Genomic DNA, 22,063 nt, shown 5'->3' on the forward strand with positions numbered 1-22,063 from the left:
AGCTCTTCCAATAATAAAAGAAGCAATTTGAAATCATCATCGTAATTGTATTTTCTCAAGTTCATGTATTTCTAATAATTTTTACTTTACTTATTTAGCTTAGTCCATATGGTAGTAACACTTTTACATTTTCATAAATACTGCCTTTATTATTATATGATATCCCTTCTTATCCTGTTGGGCCTCCTTATCCTGTCTTTAACCTTACATTTTTTATTACTAGTTGTTAATATTATCATTTCTGCCTTATTTTGCTTTCATTTTCCAGGAATTTTTTGGTTGAAGTTTTAACATTGGTTATCTTATGATACTTAGGTGTTCCAACTAGCAATTTTATTGTCTCTCCTAAAAATAAGCATTACTCATTTAATATAGTTTATATTGCAAAGTAAGAAAAGAACCAAGAAAACAAAGAACTATGAGAAATGTCAATATTTAAGACATGCAGAGAAAAAGAATATCCCTCAGAGGATAGGAAGACAACCATGGAAGAGAGAATTTTACTTAGAAAAGTTGAGATAATATATAACAAATAAATTTTCCATTTCAATTATTTAAGTAAAATTCTATATGTATAGTTTATAACAAGTGATTATTATACCTAATTTAAAACTTATTTTCTAGTTGTTACCTTTATGAGTCCCTCTCTCTAATATATATTTGGTATCTTTTTAAATAATAAAAACTCACTCATTGGTGGGGTTTTCTCCAAAATTAAGTTCTGTTTCATAAAAGAAATACAAATTTTAAATTATTTTAATGTAAATACTATTTTCTTTAAAGTGCATTAAATTATGCATAAATATTAATTGTAAAATAAATACTTCCTATTAGAGTAGCAAGTGAGCTCTCCAAGTTGCTTGATATGATTGTTCTACTTTGCTCTCTGCCTCCAACAGATTTGTGGGTTTGTAGAGTAGTGTTGGTTGTAATATATTGTGTAGAAAAAATAATCTGAAAATAAGAGAAAGAATGAGGTGAAAACATAAACCTAAATTACATCAGTACAGTAATGACATATCTGTACTTACTCATTTACAAACTAACAGGACTTTACATTATTAGGTAAATGAGTATAAATAAAGTTATGCATTAAAAGAATTTTAATTGAGCACTTTTTATGTATCAGACACTGTACTAAAGATACAGCAGAGGGCAGAAATGATAAAGATCTCTGCCTTCCTGTAGTTTAAATTCTATTGGAGACAGAAAATTACCAAGAAAAAAATTTTTAGAATATATTACATAGTGATAAGGTAAAGAACATCAGGGATATATGTTTTTGCTTCATGTATTTAGCTTAGTGCTTACAGTAATTTAAATTTTTAATAGGAAAGGCCTACTGAGGTGGCTGTTTTTAAGTAAAAACAAAAGGCGTAAAAGATAATCCACCATGATCCAGTAGATGGAATGTCATGAGAAAAGACCTTTGAAGAACAAGGAGGAGGCCAATGTGTCTGGAGTTACAGAAACCAAGGGATCAGACCAACTTCCTAAAGATGGGTTAGTCATTGGAGGGATCTGAACAGAGAAACACAGTTTAACTTGTATTTTAATAAGATCATTCTGCTGCATAAACAATGAACTGTAGAGAGCATGGCAAAAGCACAGGGGTGATCGGGAAGCTCTCTGTTGATTTTCTGTCTCCCTAGCTTTCATGCTGTATCCCCAGTAGTCAGACAGTGCCAGGCACATAATAGGCAATCACTAAATCAGTAAACCTATAAATTTTTGCAGTATTGCACAGAAATGAATAAAATACATATTCAAAAATCATAATTGCACATAGTTACTTAAGTGCAAATGTTAATAGTTCACATTTATAATCTAACTATTCAATTACAATGATTTTTTTCTTTTTTTTGGTGGTTCAAGCCTACTGAGTGCAAGACTCTGAGTTGAAACCACATTATAGCCAAAAAATGATATTTAGAAACTTGATTAATACATTGTATATTTTCTTAACCTATTGCAAAATGTCATTAATTAATTCAACTGAGTCTCCAAATGAATATTAAGTGTCTACTCTACAAAGCTAGAAATACAGTGAATAACACAACTCTTGTCTCTGCCTTACAGTTTTTATGGTTTACTGAAAAATTATAATTTTTTGAGTACTATGAAAAGATAAGTACAAGATGTTATATGAATAGATCAAGGAAATTTACTTTCATTTGGGGAGTGAAGAATGACTACTCTGCTAGTTAATTTGAGACTTAAAAACGATAAACATAGGCCAGACAGGTCATATGGATTGGGGCCGGGGGAAGGGATTCCATATTAAGAATGAGAATGATCCTGGAGGAAGTTTAGGTAAGTGAAACAACTCCAGTATTCCAGAGAGTTGGGCAACAATAACACAAAATACAGCTTTGGGGCTTTATCCTTGAATAATGGGAAGTCTGAAAGGTTTTGATCAAGGAAATGGCATGATTATACTTGAGTTTCTAAAATATCATTCTTGTTTTAATATGGAGAAGGGATTCAAGGAGGGCAAGAATGGATACAGAGAGTTCAATTAAGGGCCTGCTATAGTATTTCAGGAAGAGAAATGACAGTGGTCTTACCTAAGGTTGTAGCAGTTTGAGGGCATAGAAGTGGAGATAATTTATAGATCACTCAGCAGTGGAATGAAGAGAATGTAGAATCAGAGGAGACAACCCATAGAGGTGTGTGGAGTGAGCAAAAGGAAAAGGAGAGGGTACTTCGAAGGTGTAAATCTTTGGTAAGAGTGACAAAAAGCAGAAGTACAAAACCACAATAAGAACACTCACTATGGGCTAGGCCCTGTTCTAGGCACTCTGTGTGTATCATCCATTTAATCCTGGCAGTAACATTATATGAGGATAATGAAACTGAAGCACAGTGAGGTTAAGTGATCTGTCCTAATATACATAATCCATATTATGGATATTATTATTATGTGTGGTATGGTAGAGTGATTTTTGAACATTCTACAATCACAGTGACTTAAGAGAAAAAGTGTTTTCAGTTGATCCTAAGATTGTTCAAACACTGGATCAAGCAATGAAAGTGGCATGACTAGCAATCAATCTTGGTCTGCTGGTAATCATGCCCATATGCCTCCATAAATAGTGTAGTTTTAGTTCCCCTATACTTCGGATTTGCATTCACACTGAACTTAATTTCACAGCTTGTTCTCTTAACCATTATATTTAGGTTGTAAGCACTTACAAATCTAAACCATAGGGACTCAGAAAAGACACAATGATCATTCTTTTAGAAATTAAGGAAACATAGTTTTGGCTATACATATGGCTTTATTCAAAAGATTTATGCTCAGCATAGTTTTGGTCAAACTCACCCATTAAAAATGCAGAAGATGTGTCCATTGGAAAATGTATAAATTTGTATATACACAAAAGAAAAATAAAAACATTAAAATAAATACAATTTAAATCTTAAAGTTAAATTGAGAACAAAATTTAATTCAAATACATATAAACTATGTTTATCATTATGTAGATCATTAATACATGGATTTATGTCTAGAGTAATCAAGTAACATGATTGAAATATGATAACCCATTAAATAAAAACAAAATACACCTGTATAGAAATAGTCATGTGCCAGGAAATATATGACAACCAGCTCTCTGGATAAAAGGAAGACTGATTTCTGAGGTTTGCTCATTTATACTATAGGTATAAATACTCCCATCATGGCCAATTTCAAGCTACCAATATGACAACAATCATCTAGTCAAATTCCTGAAAATTTAATTACTGGCTCTTGTAAGGCACATGAAACAAAGTAACCTCAAGGAATTACAAAACATTTCTGCTTTAAAAATTGTAAGATAGCATATTGTATGTATATAAATGTCTTCTTTGTAAAATTTATAAATTACTAGGCAAATATTTTCATGGTATGACATTTAGAAGTTATAAAATGGTATACCGTGAAGACTCTCCCATCCATCTCTTTCCATGAACAACCACACTCTTTGTGGAGGCAGCTCATTGCAATTCCTTTCTTTTATACCATTCTGGAAGTATTCTTTAAGATATTATAAATGTATATGTATTATATATTGTTTCATTTTCTGTTTGAAAAAGCAAAATGGTAGTACACTATACTGTATTTTACACCTTGCTCGTTTGTCATTGGATAATACATCTTGGAGAGAATTCCATCTCAGTACATAAAAACAAGCCTCATTATTAGTCATTTGTTATTAGAATACTGCAATGAATATCTCTGTTCATATATCATTTTACAATTATGAGTATATGCATCAAGAAGAGGAAGTATTAGGCACTTGAGCAGTCAAAGGACAAAAGATTCTAATCCTGTCTTCAGTTGTCCCTGACATAATCGTGTAATAAAGTCATATTACCTGCAAACCAAGTTCCACTTGCTGAAGCTTTCACCACTGGACTATTTGGGATGAATGGAATAAATGCATGCTGGACACTAAAGAGAGCACAAGAAAGATAAGGCACAGTGAAGAACAAATAGAAGCACATATGTCCTTCTATATCCATATATAGAGATAGAATAGTATTTCATCATAGCCATGGCCTTTCACTTGGTCAATCTCATATTGTTAAACATTTAGGTTGAGGGAAATTATTTAGAGGGAAACAAAATTCACCTATGTTAAGACATTAACTTACCTGTAAGGAGGTAAAGTGTCATTTTTGTCTTCCAAAGAAGCTAAATGCTGTTTTAGTGCTTCAATTAAACTGTGGGGTACCTAAAATTTATAATAAAATACTCATTTTCTATACAGTTAGAAATCTCATAATCTCTTCTATATATTAAAATATTTTGAATAAAATTAAGACACCTCTATAACAAATTCATTAGTGCTAAAATTACTATGTATGAATTCATTATTAAAAGTAACATCTTGGTATCAAATCAGATTTTCAAACTATGCTTTGAAATACATTAAAAAACCAAGAATAACAAAAGCCTGATCGAACAAAAAAATGACCAAAGGATTGCTAAAATATCTCCTGAGGAAAAGGCATTGAGTTTGAAATCATTATTTATGGTTCTTTCATGAATCACTAGGTCACTAGATAGATTTAAGTAAAGCATTAGGTTAGTGGAAGGAGAGGAACAAGGAAAGGAAACAGAAAATCTCACTCATTGCCCAATTCAATCAATACATACATATAAAGAGAGACATGGTTTTTAGTCTCTGCCAAAATGTCACCTCTGTGAGGGGCATTTCTTTTGACTACAAAAAGTCTTTTTAACTTTAAGTTTTACTTTTCATCAAAGTACTTATTTTTTTATGATATTACATGTTTCTTTCTTTGTGTATTTATTGCCTGTGTCTCTGCTATAAAATATGTTCCATTAAAATAAAGATTTTTTTTCTATCTTGCTTACTGACAAATCTTAAGTGCTTGGCACATAGTCCATGCTTAATTAATACTTGCTGAAATAATGTAGATGTATCTTTTCATCTCTATTTCCATCAAAAAGAAAAATGCAGACTTCTTACATGAGGTCAGTTTCCCACCAGGGATCTACATCTTATCATCTCCTTCCTCATCTATTCACTTGTTCAAGAAAAGGTCATTGAAAATTTACTATACAGTATGTACTCGTAACACAGCCCCAAGCAAAAAGCAACTTGGTCCCAGACTTCATAAATTTACAGTCAGTGGGTCTGGGGGAGATACCAAATAATCATGCAAATGTGAAGTCAAAGTTGAGAAAAGTGCACCTGAAGAAAGCAATAGTTGAGCTGAGATCTAAAGGATATTAGCGGGAGATATCTGAGGGAGATAAGGAGGTCAGAAGGGGAGGAAGGAACATTTATAGGCAAGGGAGAAACAGGTACAAAGGCCCTGCGGAAGGTATATGTCACAGACCAAGGGAAAAGACAAAGGAGCTTGTTAGAGAAAGGGGAGCATGAAGAAAATAAAGCTGAAGAGAAAGTAGAATTTGCCAGTGCAGGCCCTTAAATTAAAGGCAATGTTGGGGAGTTTGGACTTCGTCCTAAGAATACTAGGAGACTGTTGGAGGGCTTTTAAGTGAGGCGTGAAATGATCACATCTATATTTTGGAAGACATCAGATCTACATTCTGGAAGCACTGCACAAAACAATTTCATGAACAGTAGAGGCAGAGCATATGGAGGCAGGCCTGTTGAAGGTAGCCAGGATGGAGACAAGGAGACGCCCCAAAGACCTGTCTCAATGTTGGTAGGACTCAACGCTGGATTGTAAATGAGAGTCGAGGGAGAGTATATCATCAGATGAGACTGGAAAACAGGAAGAGGAGCAGATTTTGGAGTAAAGATGTTTGATATGAATTGCCAAACTGGAAATAGTAGAAGGTTTAATGAAGGAGGTACTTAGAGAGGTATGGATATAGCTAAGGGACAATTATGAGAGAATAAATAACAAAATTTGTCAGTATTTGAGCAAGGTCAGCTGGAGATATTTTGTGTCTTATTTGCTCTCAGACAATTCACTGCCAGCTATAAATTTGTGGATACAGTGCCGTAAGAGCTCGGCAGACATGATTGGCAGAGGCCTGCTTAGAAGTACTGAAAACTTAAATGCACCAAGTACTTTACATGGAATAGGTGGGTGTGAGGTTGGTTATAAGACATTCTTGGTGAGGTCTGCAGTCACCCTCCAGCCATCCTATGAAGACAATATCGTAAGTGCAGGAAAATACACCTAAGCAACAACATGGCAGAACCGTCCAGCAGGTCCCCGGGTTTGCGCCCTAGTGCGATCCACAGACGTTATGCTTCAACTACTGCAGTGAAAAATAAAGGTGCATCAGATTGCAGACAGAGCAGCCTCAGCCACATGTGCTTGTGGGGGTCACGTGCAACAGGACTGCAGGGACTAGTCCAAAGGAGAGAGACAGGCACAGACATACACAACAGATGGCCACTTGCAGAGGGAGGCTCTGGGCTCCCAGATGATGTCAAAGTTGAGGCAGAAGGGATTAACCGAGGGAGTGAGGCAGATTTCCTCTTAAGCAAGGTGACATCTAGAAGGGATCTCTCAAAAGGTGAGCAGTTGAGCAGGTTAGCCTCCATTCACAAAAGCAAAAGCTGTTGGAAGTACAATCCAGTTACAGAGGAAGGCCTTAACACCCCTTTGTAAGATCTAGCAGCAGTGGACTGAGTGGCTGGAAAAAGCTCCTTGAAACTGTACATCGTTTTTGCTGACTGAGTGGGGCAAAGTGGAGCTGACCTCATTCTCACCTTCCCATTCCCTCATGTAGCCCTACATTTCTCCCCATTCCAGAGTTTCCAGGACACCCGAGAAAGCAAGTGGCCTCAGGAGCAGTTCTGCCAACTGAGGGCCATGACAAATGACTTTCTGTACTGGCTGAGGGCCAGGGGCCAGTATACTGATAAGGAAGCTCTTCCAGTAAATAGGGTTGATTTGCAGAGGAATGCGTAGGGATCAGCACGAATATTTCCTAACAAGACCCTTCACTGCTTTTGTAGACCCGCCACAGTCACCTATTGTACTTTTCTTCCTTATTCAGGGATCCTGGGAACCAGTGGTAAGGTAAAGACATGAGAGTCGGTGGCCCAATGTGAAATGTGGCCTTGCACTTGGGTGCACCTCCTGGCAGATGTCTCCTTAGAGCTCAGGTCACACAAGTTGATCAGTTAATGCTTATCTGTGCCACAACAAGGGTTAAGGTGTGGTTCTCACCAAAATTCCCCTTACTGTCCTTAAGGCTTCCTCCAGGGAAGCAAAGACAATGAAAGGAGCCCGTGTTTCTATACTATTTTTCCATCTTTTTCCAGAACTCAGGGGCTGGCATTGTGTCCCTTTCATTCTTATTGTCTTTCTGTCTCCACACCATTAGGGTTATCTGACTGCTCAGTGGTTCCCATTCTGGTGCACTCTGTGGGTTTAATGTCTACATACAAGTCCCCTTTATACTTCTCTGTACATGAAGAAATGTTTGACAGAACACATTCTTTGGAAGGTTTAGAAGCCATCACACAGAAACTCTCTCTTTCTCTGTCACTAAACCTAATGTTGTGTTCACATCTGCACCCATCTTCTCCTCTTTGCCTCCTGTATTGTCTTATTAGTAGCCACTACTTCTATTTGCATTCCGGATCCACACTCAACCTATTACCCTCTATCCCCTACATCTTCACTGTCTCTCTTCACAGGATTCTCACACCCATGACTGCCACCAGAAGTAGGTACTGTCTGAGCATTCCACGTGCGTTATATCAACAGCTTTTCATTATTCCAGTCCAAGGAAAGAACAGCTTGATATACAGGGTGGGGACATCTGCAGTGATGGCTGTGAAAGTCTCAAGTCTCCAGATTCCCCAGAAGCCTCTGAGATTTCTTTGTTGCAGGTGAAATGTAGGCTTCTACCCCACAAATAACATGACCTATCAGGATCTGCCTCACCTTTCCTCCAGGCCTCTTGCCCTATAATTAGAGGATATTAAAAATCAGCTGAAAGCTGGTTGTAGCGGTGAACACCTGTAATCCCGGATACTCAGGAGGCTTGGGCAGGAGCAATGATAAGTTCCAGGCTAGCCTGGGATACAATAGCTGAGTTCCAATACAGCCTGGGCAACTTAGTGGAACATGGGGCTGGGGATGTAGCTCAGTGGTAGACTGCTTGCCTACTATGTGTGAGGCCTTGGTTCATTCCCCAGTATTGCAAAAGATTGGCTGAGGACCTGCCTCTGAAACAGTCACACTTCCCAAGCAGACTAGCAATTCAGAAAATATGTTGCCTTCCAGGATGACAGCAGAAATTAATGCTAATCTTAAAGATATAAAGGATACAGGGGCAATGGTCCCCATCCCCATCAAAGCCACTCAGACCCACTTTCTGGGGAAAGAAAAAGTCTGAGCGCATTTGATTTTTACAACACTGTAAATGAGGAACAGACCGTGGAAATCAGTTGCTTGAATCTCACACCTAAAATGTGGATAAGGAAATGCTCAAACCTAAGTTTATTATTCAAAATACTGTGCTGTTTCCACTGACCAGTTTTGTCCACTTAAAAAACATGATGTAGCTATCATTCCAGGAGAGAGAGAGCGAGAGAGAAAGAGAGAGAATGTAAAATGTCACTTATGGGGAAATAAACATACAGACCTATGCATATGGCAAAAGATGGAGTATCATGATGATTAATATACTAAACATACAAATATATGCTCAAAAAGTCACTTAAATGCATAGAACACTGACCTGAGTAAGATATGGAATGTCGCTCTGGTGAATTCCAACTTGCTGAAATCACAAGTGAGGGAGGGGTAACACACACATTACAGAGGGGAATGGCAACAAAAAAATAAGCTAGAGAACACTATACACAAAAAAAGAGAAGTTCCCCCAAGAGCCTGATGACATCCTGGGCAGGATCAAGAAAAATATACCACACAAAAGTATGTTTTGTACATTTGAGCACAAATTTCTGTTTATCCTAAGGATAGACTCTAAAAGAAAAGACTTGCTAGTTCTTAAGTCTTTGCTATTTTGGGAAAAAGCTAAGTGGTATTTTTCTCACACAAATGCACTCAATTTCTTTCAAGTAATCAGAAGACAGCCATCATTGTTCTCCTATGGGTAATATGTGTTTATTCTCTTTGGTTTTCAGAAGTTTTACTATTACTTGTCTAAAGGTGGTTCTCTTCACAGTTATCTTGCTTGGGTTCCTCTGAGCATTAGGGAAAACATGGGGCTCACCTCAAGTATTTCTCCCACTGACCACAGACCTGTCTTACCTACTGTCCACTTTCTGGAAAGACTTATATTATATACATGTTGGGCCAGTTTTAGCATTGTTCCTGGTCTGGTAGCAGAAAACCCTTGGATAGAGATTGAATTCTGTACCTCTGCAACCTTCAGGAACCGTGCCAATTTGGTTGTTCTTCCAAGGAACTTGATGTAAATATCCAAACTTTCCTTACACTGGTTCTTCCTCATGTCAAAATATTTGCCTAAAAATGGAAAAAATTAACATTAGAGAAAGGTCAGAAATGTATTATTTGACCTGGAAATAGGTTTTAATGTGGAATGTCGAAATATAATATGGCAACCCAAACTATGTTGATTACCTTGTAATTTTGCAGAAATATCAGTTACCATTTATATAAAAATGGGAAAAGTTCTGTGGTTAATTAGTCAAATAATTTTTAACTAACAAAGCACTATACTATCTTATTACTTAAAAACATACATAGCCCTGCAAGAATCTGTTTTTAATCCATAGCAAATATGAATCTAAAAGTAGAAATAAAAGATTTTTAGAAATAAATTATTTTTACCAAAATTTTCTTTTTAAAAGTAATGTTTATAACTTCTTACCTAGCAGATTAAGGATCCCTTCATTATAGGCTGCAAAGAGGCGAAGAGAATCTTTAAAGAGAAGCATAAAAGCAGCATGTATGATTCCATTAGTTACTTCATCAGGATTTGCCTGAAATTAGAGTTTTAAAAATAATTCTTTCTCCTATGTACAGTTAAATTAGGCCAGTTATTAATTTTTAAAATTATTTTAAAGCCCTTACATTAAAATTAAGAAGAGCATCAAACTGGGTTTGAATAACCGGAAGTGTGTTTAGCAGGTCTTTGGTATTCATAGTTCTCATCACACCATCTGTCCTGTAAAAGGTAAAAGAAATTCATAAACACCAATAATTAAGAGTTTTAGAAGCACTGTTGATGTGACATCTTGAAATACAACTGCGTTTTTGACAAAACACAAAGAACACTTATGTATTTCAGTATTTACTTACAAACAATATTTACTGACCCTCTTTTGGTTTTTGTGATGTCAGATGCAATCTGCCTATATGCAAGTGACTTTTCATTCAGATACTTGCTGTATCGTCTGATGAAGGTTGACATAGTGTAGCCTAAAAATGAGATACAGTGATTATTTCCAATCCAACCAATATTAGCTATTTACAATATGTCAATAAATTCAAAAATTTATCCACCCATATACCTCAATTTCCTTGAAGCACAAAAGCCAAAATTCCTGTTAAAGATTGTTTTTATTTCTTTAAAGTTTTGATATCACTACACATCACGTGGTGTTGATGGTGATATTCCTGACCACAGGAAGTAATTGTACTTCATCAGCTCCTTTCATATTTCCAACAGAAATTATTTTAAATTCTTAGTGGTTTTCTTACTGTCTTAACCTGCTCAACCATTTCTCCACTCAGCAAATGATCTTGTCCCCTACTTCATCGAGAAACTGGAGAAAGCCCATGGTAAGAACTCACCTTCTCGCTACTCAACCTTCAAATGTACCTTGATTCATTTATTCAATTTATTCACTCACTGAACACTACTCCAAGCCAAGCCCCATTCTAGGTGCTGAAAGTTCAACAGTGAAAAAAATAAGGAAAAGTCTCTACTGTCATAAGGTTTAATTCTAATGAGGATTGACAGAAAGTAAGGGAAAAGAAAAGAACAATCAGTGAGAAGTGAAGAGAACCCAGGCAGAGAGAAGTGGTGTACAGATGTGTTACAATTTTTGGTAGGCTGGACAAGGCCTCACTGCATAGACACCTGGAGGTCTTATTAATGCCCCCCTCTCTATCACATGGCATATTCTGTTACACATAGTAAGCACTCAAATATGTGTTTTATCAATGAATTTAGGGGCTGTTTGTCTTCACAACATGTACACCACACCACTCCCTCATAATTTAGAAACATTTTCTTAATTAGGCATTGTTTTCAGATCTTTTCCCTCCTTGTCACATAGAAGTATTTCCTACCTTCTACAACACTTTTATCCAGAAAGTTGTGTAAAGTAAACAAAGAACTTCGAGATGCAAGATGCTGGATGAAACGCTGTCAAACAAATGTGCCAAATTCTGAAATTAGTTTCCGTACACAAGAAAGTTCATAAAAATTGTGTCATTATGAATGTACATTTAACAAAATTCTATCACATATCTATTTCAGGAGAATTGATTATGTTGACCATGATCATATGTAATAACTTGCAGTGTTGTTAATGCTCCTCTCTTTATATAAATGATAATAATCAAGGGATTAAACACATCCCCCCAAACACCTTCTGTCTAGCCATTGCCCCCTTTTAATTTTGGGGGTCATTTAAAATTGACAACAGTGCAAAGAATATATTTATGACATATCTGGGTAACTCACTATCTAGAAATAGCAACTGCTAACTTTTGACATATCTGCCTCAACACTATTTTTATGATAAGAGGAAAAAAGGACTACAATTAAAACTAAAGTATCCTTTGACACACCTTGAAGACCCATTGCTTTCTCCTATCTAGATGTAACTGGCATCATAATTTTAACTTACTGTCTTTATTTTATTATAGCTTCACACACATTTGTTCCATGAAAAAATACTATGTGTATATTTTAAAAATTATATAAGTGCCATTGTACTTTAAATGTCATTCTACAATTTGTTTCATCCCTTAGGAAACTCTATTAGCATTGTTTTTGAAATCCAGCCTTGTTGCTATATATCTCATTTAATTTAAATGAGATTTAAATTAAACTTAATTTAATTAAACACTATCAGAAATTTTAAATTTTGCTAATTGCGTATGCTCTTAGATGATTATCTGACATTACGTTTTTCTTTTCTGTGAGCTCTCTGTTTATTACTTTTGCTGATTTATCTGACTATATGGCCTTTTTCTTACAGTTATGTGTTCTTATGATTAGTCTTTAGTCTGTAATATATATGTTGCAAACATATCCTTTTATGATTTTTTACCCAAATGTCATAAATATATTCTCCTACATTTTCTTTAATTTTAAATTTGAGTTTTTAATATTTTATCCATGTGGAATTTACTTTTGTATATGAAGATAAGGACCTCATTATAATTTTTGTAGGGATACCACTTGTGCCAAAAGACTTTATTTTAAATTCTTTCCCAACATGTTTTAGTGCCACCAAGCTTCCATATAAGTATGGTTCTACTTTTTATATCTCTACTATATTCTATTTAAATATATATGTACATAATACATATATTCTTTTTCACCCAATATTCTACAGTGTCATTACTGCTGTTTTTACAGTCAGTTTCAAAATCCAGCCAATTTCTAAACAATATGCTATGCATATTTCACTATGGTTTTCTTTTTTTTGGAAATACCGAGGTTTGAACTCAGGGCCTTGTCCTTGCCAGGCAAGCATTCTACCAATTGAGCCACACTCTCAGCCCAGTTAAACAATAATTTTTAATTAAAAGTTTACTGAAACAAAATGTTTGTAAATTTAAATTAGAAAACAGTAATTTAATATTATAGAGCATTTCAATTGTTCTGTGAAGTACAGTGTGTGTGTACAGGAAGAAGTGGACAGGTGATGATATAATATACTCAGGTGTTCGGTCTCCCTTGGAAAGTAAAGCATTTATGTAGTAAAACTTTGAGGGGGGTTGGTCTAAATTATCTAAAGAGTTATCTAATATTGAATAACGACTTTGTTGTTTATTATTCAGTGGGTACTTTAGCAGTGAGTGAATTGTGTGCTTTAAAGAATACTGATTTCAAAGATGGTCATTAATAAAAACACCCATAGATATGTCACTACTCTCACCTCATTTCCATGCACCATAAGGTGATGCACAGTAACCAGGGCTTTAAACACCACCACCCAGCTGCTGCTCCCAGTTTTCTCAGAAAGGACATTAGCCAGATGTTCAACGCTCATATTTGTTTCATTTATGTACTGTATTAGATCTAAATTAGAGACATTGACAAATATTAAAATACAGATTGAGAAATAATTTTTAATTCACTTCGTGCAGCTCTTTAAAAGTTAACTTTCATTATTTCATTTGCCCATTCAAGAACATGCAGTGATTTCCTGTTTTTAGTAATCATTTTCCTTTCAAAATGGTCTAATTCCTCTCATTACAAAATAACTTCATCTGTAGTCCCCATTTATTAATCAGCATTTTACATAAAGTATAGGTACTTTAGAGTGTTTAACAAAAATGCTAGTGCATTGCAGCAATCAGCTGACCCTAACTACAGACCCAGATTCATTTCTTTACCATATATGCCAGCTGATGTGTCATGTTTAAGGTTATGGGGAATGAGATTCCTTCATTTCTATTTATCTAGAAGTCTGCTTCATTCCCCTTTCTGTAAAATTTCCTAGGCAGGTTGTTTTTTCCTTATGACTCTGGCTTGCGTGAACTAACTTTAGGGTATCACGGTAAGGTCTCAAATGCTCTCCTTTCCCTTCCTTGCCTCTTTCGCATAATTAACTGTTGTCCATCCTTCAGCCAATTCTGACACATATTACATACATCCAGGACCCGATAACATGTATTTCCATAGAATCTATTACATGGTCTGCCCAGAATAATGTTTACCAAAAAATTATTTTAAAAACATATAATGAAATTTACCTATAGCACCTTGTAAACTGTTAGTTGCTGTAACATATGCACATTTTCATGATAACAAGATGACAAAACTTTGTAAGGCAAATACAAATTAAGTCATTGGATAGGTTTAAGCAAAATATCAAAATGTAGAGGTAATCAAAACAGTGAGTCAACTGTGAAGGTTTCCACAGCACTAGGACTTTATGTATATTATTTGTGAATTTACTGTTCATTGTGAGCTAGAAACAATAGGCAGTGGGACTAGACTGAAAGTGTATCTTCAGCAACAAATCACCTTAAGAATTAAAACATTTCTCTTAGAAACGTACACAGGGGCGCAAAAATATTACAGTAGGTACTCTGAAGTCTATTCATTTGAATACTTCTATTTTAGAATTTGGCATTAAAAACGCCATTGGTTCCTCTCTATGCTTAACTGAAGATTACTAGAACAATTTGAACTTTCCTTCCTGCAGGAGCAAGGGGGCAGGTTGGCCAGGCGTGGGGTGGAAACAAGATGCTGCCTTGAGAGGTTCTCTCCCGCTCAGACCACAGTAGCTCTGTGGGCCGCCCCACTCAGCCTCCTACTCACCAGCCAGATGTTTTGGCTCTGGTTCTGTGAGCTCATCAGTGGTCGCCCCAAGGGCAGCCTTGGATGCAGACGATCCCATGTACTCATCGCTGCCAGCCGCAAGGGCTAGAGCCAAGGTTTGGGATTTCGGTCCCTTCTTATTCCCGACCAGCGGGGACCAGAATCCCTGGTAATAATGGATGAAGAGCCTGAGATGACTAAAGAAAGGCCTAGCCCTACAGGTGACCCTCACCAGGCAACCTTTTCTTTGTGGCTCGTGACACATACCTCCAGCATTATGAGGTGGACTTTGAGCTCACAAAGCACCAGGAGTCTGAAAGAATGTTGAGAAGGACAGCCATAGGGCCCAAGAGAGGGGTACTAGACACTCACTTGGGTTATGAGTGTAGGCTCTGGCCTTGAGGCAGGGATCTCCAGAGGAGACAGGGAAGACCTTCTGCAAAGTGCATGCACAATGACATAATAAGCAACAAGGATTTAATGAATATTAATAATATTCTCTTATTTTGCAGTCTAATCTGCTGTTAATCCCATCCAGAACATGTTGCATATATAATATTGTTTCATTTGTAGAAGTCCCATTTGGTTCTTTTTATCTTTCATTACTTGCCTCTTGTTGTTCACATATTCCTTCAAACCTTTGAGGATATACATAATGGTTGTATTAAAACGCTGATCTAAATTCTATCATCTTTGACGTTTTGGGGTATGTTTCTATTGATTTATTTTTTTATCTTGTGTATCGGGCACATTTTTCTGCTTCTTCCTATACCTAGTAATTTCCATTTAGATGCCACAAATTTTGCTTTGTGGAGTGTTGTATTTTTATGCATTCGTTTAAAGAATGTTGGAGTTTGTTTAGTCAGGCACATACATTACTGTCAAATCACTTTTATACTTCCAAGGTATGTTTTCTTTAATGCCTTTGTTGATATTTAATTCACATATCATACTGTTACTAGAAAGTTTAACTCTACTCTTGCATCTGGCCTGAGAAGAACTCAGGCTATGAATCTGGTCCCCTGGCCTCAATGCCAGTTCACAAATAACTAGAGAAGGGTTTTGAGGAAAAGGAAATAAGGTTTATTATTTATCAGACAAAGAGGAGGACAGGGAGAGTCCAGCCTTTCAAAGCTCTGAAATCCCACTTCTGAGAGAAAATGTCTGCTTTTTAAAGGGGCGCTCAGGGGCTCAGTTTGAGTACATGACCAAATGCATGTCCCCGAATAGGTGCTGGCCTTGGTTCACCAGGTGCCCTGGCACCACATCTCTGAAGCTATATGTCTTGGCTGACAGGTTTACTTCTGTGGTGGTTTAACTGAGGAGTAAAGGACATTAACCTTGGGCTCTCCAGCACGTAGACAATAGGGAGAAAATGTCAGTTGATTAATGAGAACAGGAAACTGGCCAGCACACAAAATTTTTCCCTTTTGCAGTCCCCTTTACAAGGCAAGCCCAAAAATAGTGAAAATGATAGTAAAGTTTATTAGGAAAGGAATAGACTTTCAATATGCTGAAAATGGGTATCTACAGTAAGAATACTATCAGTATTTGGAACTACAATATTTATTGAGGAATTCTCAGCCACAGGTCCTTCTGGCCCCTAGGATGGAATTCTGGGCCTGAGTCTTTAGATTACCTGTGTGAAATCCTCAGCTCCTGGCCTATCACATACCTAGGGTGCAACTCCTGGGCCTGGGTCTTCATGTTGTTAAATTAAAGAGATTACCTATGTGCCACTCCCAGCTCCAGGCGTAGCCAATATTTAGGATGTGGTTTACTTCAGAGCACCCTTGGGATACCCCAAGGGTAAGTAACCCCTTAACGGGCTACTTTGATCTTAACAGAGACTGGTCACCTGTGAAGTTGGGAAGGTTTAATTACAATGATTTTCTTCCTCTTGTGGCCACTGCTTATGTCTAACTGCTACCTATCGATACGTATCATTGTCCTCTTTAGTGCACAATTCAATGGCTATTAGTATACTCACAGAACTAGACAACTATCACCAAGCTCAATTTGTAATGGAGGATTAAAAGCTGCTTTTGCTAAGGAGCACTGACTCCTTATTTGGGCCTATGAGCTAACTAAAGGTAGGAAGCAGGGAGACAATTGTGGTGCCACTATTCCATAGAAATGGAGGAAACAAATTGACAGTGGGGCAAATGTAACCGGGACTACAAAAGGGAAAAACTTTCAGTGGTAGCCAGCTTGTGTGCTAGCCAGTTTACTCTGCTTGTTAAGCAAACCGGTATTGTCCCCTTTTGTCTACGTGCTGGAGAGCCCAAGGTTAACACCTCCAGGCAGTTTCAATTAAACCTCCAGGCAGTTTTCTTTCCCTTATCTCTCTCTCTGACCACCAGAGACATACAGCTTCCAAAATGTGATGCCAGGGTACATGGGGAAACAAGGCCAGGAGCCATTCTGGGACATGCATTTCATCATGTACTCAAGCTAAGCTCCTGAATCCCCCTTTAAAAAGTGGACATTTCCTTTCCCTCAAAATCCTACTCTCAATTATTTGTAAATTGTAAATTGTCATTGAGTCCAGGGGACCAATTTTCCAGTAACAAATTTATAAAAATTGCACTATTTTCAAAAGAAACTTTTTTTGGTGGTACTGGAGTTTGAACTCAGAGCCTCATGCTTACTAAGCAGGTGCTCTACCGCTTAAGTCACTCCATCAGCAATTAGCAATTGCTCCCCATTTCCCTCCAAACCTTCCAGTCCTAGGCAACAACTAATGTTTCTGTCTGTATAGATTTTAGTGTTTTGCACATTTCATAAAAACACAGTCATATAAGGGACCCTTTGTAACTGGCTTTTTCACTCAGCATAATATATTCAAGTGTCATTCATGTTGCAGCATGAAGTACTTGATTCCTTTTTATAGCTGAATATTCCTCTGTATGTATAGGTCACAATGTTTATCTATTGATGGACATTTGATACTTTTCACCTTTGGGCTATTGTGAGTACAGTTTCATGAATAGGTATTTTCAGCTCTTTTGGGTATATCTCTGAGGCAGGTTAATAGGACTCAACTCTCTCTAGGGGCATTTGGCAGGTAGTTAAGCACTGTAAGAAGGAATTACTGTTAAACTCTGTTAAGAATGTTAATTTCCTGTTAATTCCTTGATATATATACTACTTTATTTTTTCTTTGAATAATTTGAACCATTGGGAACAAGTCACTCAACCACTTAAGTGGCAGTTGTCCAATTCCTTCCCATTCCTGGCTCCCTCAAGTGGGGAGCTTCCAGCCAAGCAGCCTCTTCTTTTGCAACCAGCAGGGTGAACTGGCCGCAAGACAGCCTGGTTGTCTTAAATCCTCCACTACCAGTCTGAGGAACACTTCAGTACAGCTGCAAGAACCATTACAGCTGAAGCAAGGACTCCTGCTCCACACAAAACTGCTTGACAACTTGCCTCAGTGAACTTTAGATGACCCTGCTCATCCTGCAGCTACTGTTATTCAGAACAGGAGAGGAAGCACCTCCCCAGTCACTCAGCTTACAGGCTTGTGATTGGTGCAATGTGAGACCTGTGATTGGCCCTTCTGTAAGGATTGTGATTGGCAAAATTGGAAGCTGTGCTGTGATTGGTACAAATCACAATCCTACATACAAGTCACATCCACGTCACACATCCCCTCTGGCTATATAACCAGCCTGCTCCCTATGCATTTTGAGCCTGCGAGGACACAGCTTCCTCTACTGCCAACTAGTAATTACATCATTACACTCAATAAAAGGCTTTTCCCAAATAGTCTTTTCTTGCCTACTTGTGATCTCTGTTATGAATAGAGCAGGCTGAGCTGGTAACACCAACAGGGGATGACAGCAGAGTCAATTAAGGACAGTGGAAGTATACAGAAGGTGAGAGAAAGCAGATAGCCAAGACACCAGAAGGTAGAAGACTGCAAAGATTCAAAGATGACTATGGGCCCCAGTTGCTGGAAGAGTTCGTAGGGCGACCAAGCCCTAAGAGTTCCAATACTCAAGGTCTGAGAGATGTAACACTGGCTGCTGTTCAGGGCTAAGGCTTCTTGATACCCAAGTCCTAGGAGCTGTGACACTAACTGCCAGCTCATTGTAACATCACTAGGAGTGGAATTGTATGGTCACACAGTAATTCTGTTGGACTTTGTAAGGAATTGCCAAACTGTTTTTGGATTGAACAGTGGCTGAATCATTTTACATTCCCAGTAACAACTTATGAGGGTTCCAATTTCCCCACATCTTTTCCAACACTTGTTTTCTATTATAGCCATCTTAGTAGGTGAGAAGTATGTCATGTGGATTATATTTGCATTTCTCTGACGATTAATGAGTTTTAGCATCTTTTCGTGTGCTTATTGGCAATTTATGTAGAAATATATGTTCAAATCCTTTGTCCATTTTTATTATGTTGCTGGGGATTGAACCCAGCCCCTTGTGCATACCAGGAAAGTACTCTGTCACTGAGGTTCACCCTTAGACACTGCCCATTTAAAATTTAGGTTGTATGTGTTTTTTTTCATGAGTCGTAAGATGTCTATGTATTCTGGGTTCATGACCCTGTGAAATACATAATTTGCAAATATTTTCTTTCATTCTTTGGTTGTTATTTTCACTTTTTTGGTGGTACTGGGGTTTGAACTGAAGGTTTCATGCTTACTAGGCATATACTCTAGCATTTGAGCCACTTTGCCAGCCTTTTTTGTGTGTTGGGTATTTTTTTTAAAGATATGGTCTCAATTTTTTTGCTGGGCTGGTCTTGAACTGAGATCCTCCTGATCTCTGCCTCTCAAGTAGGATTACAGGCATGAACCACCAGTATCTGGCTGCTCTTTTCACGTTCTTGATGGTAACCACTGAAATAATTTATTTGATAAAGTTTATGTATTTTTTCTTTTGTTGCTTATGCTTTTGTTATTATATCTAAAGATCCATTGCCCAATCCAAGGTATGAATATTTACCCCTATTTTTTCTAAGAGTTTTATAGTGTTAGCTCTTCCATGGAGGTCTATGACGAATTTTGAGGAAATTTTGTGTGTGGCAGGGATCCAATTTTGTAGCTTTTCATGTAGAACCATTTGTTGAGCATACTATTGTTAACCCATTGGATGATTTTGGCACTCACATAGAAAATCAATTGACCATAGATGTGTAGGTTTATTTCTGGACTCAATTTTATTCTGTTGGTCTATATATCTAGCTTATGCCAACACTACCGTATCTTAATTATTGTAGCTTTGCAATTATTGTAGTTTTGAAATCAAGAAATGATAGTTATTTTCAATTACCATATATATTAATTGTACCACGGGGTTTCATTTCATTATTTCCACGAATGTGCACAATGTACTTTGACCAAGTTCACCCCCCTGTACTTCCTTAACCTCCTTCCCTCCTCCCCCTTTCAAACAGTATTTAGCAGATTTCATTATGATAGCTTCATATATATGTATGCATACTTCCATCCTGCTCACCACCCAGTACTCTCTCCTTTCCCCCTTTCCCCTTCCAGGGATCCCCCCAGACAGCTATACCTTTATGTTCATATTACTATCATCGTTTTAGGACTGGGTTCTGCATGAGTGTAAACATATGATACCTTGGCCTTTTGAGCTTGGTTTATCTCACTTAACATGATGATCTCTAGTTCCATCCATGCAAATGCATAATTTCGGTCTTCTTCATGGCTATTACTCCATGGTGTATATATTTCACATTTTTTTAATCTGTTCATTAACTGTTGGGCATCGAGGCTACTTCCAAAGCTTGGCTATTGTAAATGGTGCTGCAATAAACATGGGTGTGCAAGTGTCTCTCTTGTATGTTGATTGATACTCCTTTGGATATATGCCCAAAACTGAGGATATACTTTTTATTGTGTTCCAAGATTGGCTTGGCTACTCAGGGCCCCTTGAAATTCCATAAAATTGGAGGATGAGTTCGTCAATTTCTGCAAATAAGGAAGCTGGGATTCTGGTAGGGATTTCATTGAATCTATTGATCGATTTGTAGAGTACTGTTGTTTTAACAAAAATCTTTATTTTATTTTATTTTTTCATTTTTCTTTTATTATTCATATGTGCATACAAGGCTTGGTTCATTTCTCCCCACTGCCCCCACCCCCTCCCTTACTACCCACTCCGCCCCCTCCCTCTCCCCCCCCTCAATACCCAGCAGAAACTATTTTGCCCTTATTTCTAATTTTGTTGTAGAGAGAGTATAAGCAATAATAGGAAGGAACAAGGGTTTTTGCTGGTTGAGATAAGGATAGCTATACAGGGCATTGACTCACATTGATTTCCTGTGCTTGTGTGTTACCTTCTAGGTTAATTCTTTTTGATCTAACCTTTTCTCTAGTACCTGTTCCCCTTTTCCTATTGGCCTCAGTTGCTTTAAGGTATCTGCTTTAGTTTCTCTGCGTTAAGGGCAACAAATGCTAGCTAGTTTTTTAGGTGTCTTATCTATCCTCACCCCTCCCTTGTGTGCTCTCGCTTTTATCATGTGCTCATAGTCCAATCCCCTTAACAAAAATCTTTTAATCCATGAATGTAAGATAGCTTTACTTTTATTTAGATCTTTTAAAATTTCTTTTAACACTTTGTAGTTGTTAATGTATAAGGTTTTTTTTAATGACACTTTTATTTTTTTTTTTACTATTGTTGTGTTGAGGGTACATTGTGACATTTACAAAAGTTCTTACAATATATCATAGTTGAATTTTCCCCATCCATCATTCAAGTGTATAAGTCTTATACTTTTGTAGTTATTCCTAGGTATTTAATTACTTTATGCTACTGCAAATTGAATTAATTTCATTTTCACATTGTTAGAATATAGATATACAGCTGATAGTTGTATATTTTGCATCCTGCAATTTTGATGAGTTCATTTATTAGCTCCAAAAAAGTGTGTGTGCATGTGTGTGCACACATTCTTTAGTGTTCTAATATCATGGTATGTAATATAATACTATATACAAATATACATGTTTTGCATGCCCTTTCCGATTTGGGTAGCTTTTACTTCTTTTTCCTTTTTCTTCCCTGCCCCCCCCCACAATTACATTGAATAGAATCTCTAGTACAATATTGAATAGAAGCATCATGA

The 22,063-nt window shown here is 37.0% G+C and overlaps 1 protein-coding gene across 1 annotated transcript; it reads right to left on the reverse strand.

Moving 5' to 3' along the window:
• Positions 1 to 4,320: 4,320 nt before the first annotated feature.
• On the reverse strand, positions 4,321 to 15,232 carry LOC141419820 (phosphatidylinositol-binding clathrin assembly protein-like). The gene is made up of 11 exons (XM_074063549.1): positions 15,224 to 15,232; positions 14,957 to 15,122; positions 13,566 to 13,708; positions 11,743 to 11,818; positions 10,764 to 10,866; positions 10,519 to 10,612; positions 10,316 to 10,427; positions 9,842 to 9,948; positions 9,197 to 9,238; positions 4,642 to 4,721; positions 4,321 to 4,438 (listed from the first exon to the last, which is right to left on the reverse strand). Exons 1-11 carry the CDS (start codon positions 15,230 to 15,232, stop codon positions 4,321 to 4,323), a joined length of 1,050 nt encoding a protein of 349 aa, XP_073919650.1.
• Positions 15,233 to 22,063: the final 6,831 nt, after the last annotated feature.

The sequence above is a fragment of the Castor canadensis genome, chromosome X, assembly GCF_047511655.1.
Source record: "Castor canadensis chromosome X, mCasCan1.hap1v2, whole genome shotgun sequence".
Lineage (NCBI taxonomy): Eukaryota > Metazoa > Chordata > Mammalia > Rodentia > Castoridae > Castor > Castor canadensis.